At 35.9% G+C, this 6,645-nt stretch overlaps 1 protein-coding gene across 1 annotated transcript; it reads left to right on the top strand.

The window, feature by feature from the left end:
* The first annotated feature begins 2,421 nt into the window (after positions 1-2,421).
* LOC106444825 (dof zinc finger protein DOF5.7-like) lies at positions 2,422-3,684 on the top strand. Its single transcript, XM_013886253.3, has one exon. It carries the CDS (start codon positions 2,697-2,699, stop codon positions 3,549-3,551), a length of 855 nt encoding a protein of 284 aa, XP_013741707.1. The 5' UTR covers positions 2,422-2,696; the 3' UTR covers positions 3,552-3,684.
* Positions 3,685-6,645: the final 2,961 nt, after the last annotated feature.

The raw sequence follows: 6,645 nt of genomic DNA, 5'->3' as shown, positions 1-6,645 counted from the left end.
TATTCTATGGTCTTTTCTATCTTTTTCCCGGTCCTATCTCGAGCAGGACCACTCTGCTCTTTGATACTTGGGATTCCCAGTCAAGAACCAGTAACTCACCGTCTGGTTCACGCGGATCAGAGCCATCGAGTCCATAATAACTGTTACATCGGTATATGTAAGGGACATCTTATGAGTTCTTTCGACAGTTCCGGTTAAATTTAATTTAAGAACAGAAATCAAATTATTGAAATCTATATTTTTTTCTTTAAGAAATTGCAGGCCCGATTTTGTAGAAAGAAATATATGCTGTGTCCCGACTAAGCCTTAATGCCTAATGTAGGATACATCTCTATAGTATTTGGCCATGGATATTTGGTCGATTAAATATACTGTACGTTGATGAATATTGGAATAGCCATAGTCTTTAGGCTACGTCCAAAACAAAGCCCAACTAAAACACTAGTGGGCATCCACAGATCAGCTCTTCTCTCTTTTCTTTTATTTCTCGTGATTAGCTTCACATGTTCCCAATTCTAATTCTTGTTCTGTAATTCCTGTTTCAATACCTCCCGTATATAATTATGTTCTCGACCGAACTCATGCGAATAAATGTAGAGTCGTTACAGTAAGTAGGGTCAAATTACGGCTGCAGTACAACGTTTGATAACGATGTAACATTTGATAGATCTTTGATGAATCTGCGTCTTTTACCTTAAGTAATGTCTCTTTCTCGCTTTAACAGCTTCAAAAAATTGTATAAATTAATCAAAAACTTATTTAGTGGGGAGAGAATATTAATTTGTTATTAGTTTTTGTATCTATTTATTTAGTGGGGGAGAGAATATTATTTTGTTAATAGTTTTAACGTTTAACCGGGGGTGTACGAATATCATTTGCGGTTGCGGTAGATGGTTTTGGATTAACTATAAGTTAGAGAATGTATGTATCAGAGGATGATCGGTCACGTCTCACGAGAGATCCATTCTTGAAGCTCTCACATGTTTCCCATTTTATCTTCTCCGTTCTCTCGTGTTTCTTCACAGATGGAAATGTTTAATCAAATCATCTTTTAATTGAAAAAAATCAATCATCCAAACACAATCGTCTCTTATTCTATTTTTGGAGATTATTTTTCAATACATTTATATATCTTATATGTAGATTTGTACTATGTATTAAGTAACTGTACCCCCAAAATGATGTACCTGGAATTTAATACGTAAGTAAAAATCCAGTTCACTATGATCGATCACTTAAAAAAATGTTGAGAATTGTAAGGAATTAATTGTCAAATTTATATTAGAAAAGATAAACTTTACAAAGATGACAGAAAGTTAAACTAATGTTTTTTCCTCCTAAACCATACTTGATCCTCTCTTAATTTACCACAAACTATAAACTTTTTCAAGATGCTTAAATGTTTAAACTAGTTGAAAATTTCGTCAGAGCAACTATTTTTATTGATGTCTTGGACTAATATAATTTTTTTTTACAGATAGTACGTATACACATTGAATTATGTCTACACGTTAGATATTTCCTGGCGACAATAACCTAAAAGATATACTTGTTAAATATATTTTGATCCAATAGTTTTGGTTTCCTTAATAAATATGGTAAGTATAGCTGCGTGTATGTACGTATGTAAAGGAATAAAACAGTATATATTATATATAGGCCTACGTATAAAGATTGGTGCAGTGCACACTCCACACATATAAATAACGTTACCTCAACAATAGAAACAAGACACATAACAAATTCTATCCGATTCGTTCCGATCAAGAACACAGTTATATATGTTCTTCTGTCTTTTCTGCAACTTCTTGTCTCTCATCTTCTTCTTTTCTTGTCCCTATTATCTCGCTCATCCCTATCTATCTATACGGATACCAAAACATTAACTACAAATGACTCAAAAACTTTTATCTACAAAGATTTTTTGTCTATTAAGGAAATACAAATAAATTATGATGAATTAATCAAATGTTATGAAAGAACATAACAATTTTGACAAAGATGGCGGTTTACAATTGCCAACAACGTTAGTATATAACATGTTTTCCAACTCTTTGAGAACATTACTTTGTTGGTCATCTGGAGATAAAAGTACATGTTAAGATATTATATTATATCTGTATATTTTTACTATTAACTTTTGTGTGTGTGAATAGTTAATAGGATCAAATTTCATTAAATATCTTTTGAAATGAATAACAAAACGCTAAATAAGTGATTTAGATACACTATTTTAATAATTTTAATCATATATAGATATAAATACAATTGCAAACGCCAACACCATTCAAATAATTAAGTACTTCCAAACTCTTTGAGGTAAAAAACACTTTACTATTTAAAATGATTAAATCTCAGTAACAAGAAAGTAATAGTCTTCAATTGTTTGAAGACGATAACACTTTTTGTTTACTTCAACTAAATCAATATCTATAATAATTATATGCCAAACAAACTTTCTTAAAACATAAATTGGACCATGTGCATTTGCTCACATATACAAAAACATCTAAGATTTTTGTAGAAGTACAAAATTTAACATCTATATATAAATATACACCATATGAACCCCTTTTACCAACTGTTATTCCATCTCTCTCTTCTCCTGCTAGTTAACCTATTTCATTCAAACCAAAAAAAAAAACTGAAAAGGAACAAACTTTTCTTCTTCCCTTGTTCTCTCATCCCATCTCAACATGTCCTCCCATACCAATCTCCACTCTCCTAAACCGGATCACGGTATCTCCGGTACATCCCATACCAAAAAACTACCGTCTTCCTCCAGCTCTCAAGACCAACAAACCCTAAAGTGCCCTCGCTGCAACTCCTCAAACACAAAGTTCTGTTACTACAACAACTACAACCTCTCTCAACCTCGTCATTTCTGCAAATCTTGCCGCCGTTACTGGACACGTGGCGGTGCCTTAAGAAACGTCCCCATCGGTGGCGGTTGTCGGAAAACCAAAAAATCATTCAAACCTAACACATCAACTCCTTCGTGTCAGAGATTTTACTCTTCAGTCATGGAAGATTCCTCCAAGTTTTTCCCTCCTCCAACAACAATGGGTTTTCAACTTATGAATAATCAAGAAGTTCTTGGCCTTAGGCCCATGGAGCAGGCCGAAACAACACCCGTTGATGTCAGGTCGGGATTATCGTTAATGGGTTTCGGAGACTACAGCAACCATTCTCCGGCGACTTTCTCAACCGCAGGAACCCTAGCTACTTCTATAGAAACTTTGAGTTGTTTAAACCAAGATTTACACTGGAGGCTTCAGCAACAGAGGATGGCTATGCTTTTTGGTAACTCTAATGAAGAGACCGTCGTTGTCGAGAGGCCACAGCCGATTCTTAACCGGAATCTAGAGATCGTGAACTCGCCGCCGACGAAGAAAGGAGAGAATCAGACAGAATGGTATTTTGGTAATAATAATGATAACGAAGGGGTCGTTAGTAACAACGATAATAATAATAACACAGGAGGAAGTGATCAATGGAACAATGGAATTCAAGCTTGGACTGATCTTAATCATTATAATGCTTTGCCATGATTCTTGGTAAGTTAAAGAAACTATACCTATGTGATCAATAGTAAAATTATGTATCTTAGCATGTTTACCAAAAAGATATTTAAATGATGTGTGTTTGTGATGTAATGCCAAAATGTATTTTTGTTTGGAGTTAGCTTTTGTTGTTGTTGGTTATGGGGTGGGGTGAAAAATTCAAGAATGGAGACAGATACTACAATAGATTCTCTAGGTTTGTGATTTGTCTGTATTTTGAAGTATTTCAATGTTGGGAAAACTAGAAACATGATTTACTGTGCTTAAAGCTTAATTATTGGGAGACTCTTCTTGGTTTGGTGGTGAAATTCTCAATTAATGACTAAATGGGTGGTTGTTATCCCAAGGTTTAATTAATTCGAATTTTTCTTCAAACGTCATTTTCAATGAGCAGATAATTTTTCATTGGGATTGGTTTTATAGTAGTACTACCTTTTAAATAGTTGATCAAAAAGCAAAAAAAAAGTACTGCCTTTTAAATGATTTTTACTTTAGCTGAGCTTAATTATACACACGTTGAGCCAAGTACTATAACTGCCCCGCCCATCCATATCAATTGTAAGAGAACTAGTGAATATTAAAGTCTCACTAATTAGTGTGTAATCTTTTCTCCGTTCCTAAAATATTTATATTATAGAGAAAACTTTTGTTTCAAAAAGATACATATTTTATATTTACAATATAATTTTTGACAACTAATAATAAGAAATTGTATGAAGTTCAAAAACATTAATTGCATTTGTTAAAATCTTATTGGTTAAAAAATATAGAAAATATAAACTTACAAAAAACTATGCATTTATACCTAAGTTTTAATATGTTTTATTAAAAAGTATAAAAATTCTAAAACATGAATCTCTTAGGAACGAAGAAGTATTCGTTACAACATTGATAGTCGTGTTGTAAAATTATAGATTGATGTTACATTAGAAAAATTGTCAGTGAAGTCTGGTCTAACTAATGTAAATACAAGCATATAGCATCTTATTAGACACTTAACTATGTCGAGTCTACGTGAAACATAATGATCAGGCCTTAGTTCTTTTGCAGCCTCTTTTTAACCCCATATTTATATTCTCTCTTCATCAGAGCCGGTCCTTGTTAGAAGCGAATGAAACATCGCCTTGCAGCCGCTAATTAGTAAGTATATAACCGGTCACATGATTTCCAAAAATGTTATTGGTCTAGTAATTAGTTGTGCGATCTAGCAAGGGGAGAGGCTGGGTTCAAATCCCATAATGTTAATCATTTTTTTACAATTTTTTCAGCCATTTTTTTTTGTTTTGTGCTCGTGGCCTTGAAAAGTCTAGGATTGGCTATGCTCTACATACATATATTATACACATGAACACATACGTATATGCAAATTTGTATTAAACACAAAGTGTCTCACATCGGTAGTTGAAAGGGATTATAAACAATATATAAGATAGATGAGTCAGTCCACTTATTACCAATTAGTTTAAGTTGGAAATTCATCTAGCTTAACATAGTATCAAAACCCAATTTACGTAGTCAAACCCGATCCATCGATCTTGTCCAAAGTTGGCCCATCAATCTTTACTGAACATTCCGAAATTAACAATAGCCATCATCTCGAGAAGGTGTACTAAACACAAAGTGTTCTACATCGGTAGTTGAAAAAAAATTATAAGCAACATATAAAATAGATGAATCAATCTACTTTTTTTTTTTTTTGTTCAAACCTTCATTGCATTCCTTAAAACTTAAAGTACAATAGAGTTCTCACTCTCTAGGAGAGTTTTAGTGAAAAGAAACAGAGCATTCTTAGCCAGCCTATCAGCCGACTCATTACAGACTCTAGAAATAAACACAAAAGAGATAGAGGTGAAGGATGCACTCAACACGCCGATGTCATGGAGTATCCCTCTAAGAGCAACCACAGATTTGAGACCTGTGATCAAATCGATAAGGCATTTTGAGTCTGAGAAACAGACCACTTCCTTGATGCCAGTAGAGACAGCCTGCGAGAGGCCTGCACGCAAAGCCAAGGCTTCTGCTGCCAGAGCCGAGGCGATATAGCATCTGTTGTCATTTCCTTCGAAGCAGCATGTGCCTTTTGAGTCTGTACAGACCCATCCAAGCCCACCTGCAAGAGAAGAAGCATTCCAAGCAGCATCCGAGAATAACATGGACACATTATCTGGAACCAGCGGGAGCTTTTTCGAGACATGACAGTCTTTAGATGAAACAGAGCATTGTTTTCTTTGCGGCAGGGACGCCTGCCACTCTTTTGCCGTTTTTAAGGCTTTGTTCAACATCTCTGTTTCTGAGAAAGACTTATCCTCAAATCTCAGCTGATTTCTGCTTGTCCACAACACCCAGAAAATCCAAGGGTACAAGGGTTTTTCAAGCCCTGTCGGAGGGAGGTTAGTCAGTCGAGCACACGCTATTAAAAGGTCCTCCATTGAGTTACAGCTCTGAAGAGAAGGGACCGCCAAGGCAGGGACAAGGTCCCAAACTTTCCTAGCCACAGGACAAGTAAACATAACATGAAAAACGGTTTCACTTTCTCCACATCGCTTGCACCTGCCATCAACTTGCATTCCCCTCCTGATCAAAGTTTCTCCCACAGCCAGCGCCTCATTTTTCAGCTTCCATAGGAAGTGTTTTATCTTTGGAGAACACTCAACGTTCCATACAAAACGTTTCCAATTGAACGCATCATTCAGGTTTCCATTATGGAGTTTCGTCAAAGCGTACCCTGATTTCGTTGAGTAAGAGCCTGACTTTTCCAGTAACCAAACGAGCTCATCTTCTTGGTCAGTACACGGGATCAGTTTCCTGATCTGCTCCTCGTGATGAGGTAAGTGTCGTCTAATCTCATCAACATTCCATCCTGCTGCGGCTGGTAACAACAGGTCCTTGACTTTAAGGTCTTGGTTCTGAGCAGTAGGAGGACCTATGGGGGCTAGTTGCCGATCAGTGGATAGCCAGTTATCTCTCCATACCTTGATGTTGGCTCCGTTACCCACGCTCCAGCCCATACCCTTCCTGATAACATCTCGTCCCGCCAAAATTCCTCTCCACCCATGGGATGATGAATTTGGTGGTGAGCAGG

Source organism: Brassica napus, chromosome A9 (genome assembly GCF_020379485.1).
Source record: "Brassica napus cultivar Da-Ae chromosome A9, Da-Ae, whole genome shotgun sequence".
NCBI lineage: Eukaryota > Viridiplantae > Streptophyta > Magnoliopsida > Brassicales > Brassicaceae > Brassica > Brassica napus.
This window is presented reverse-complemented; position numbering and strand designations above follow the sequence as displayed.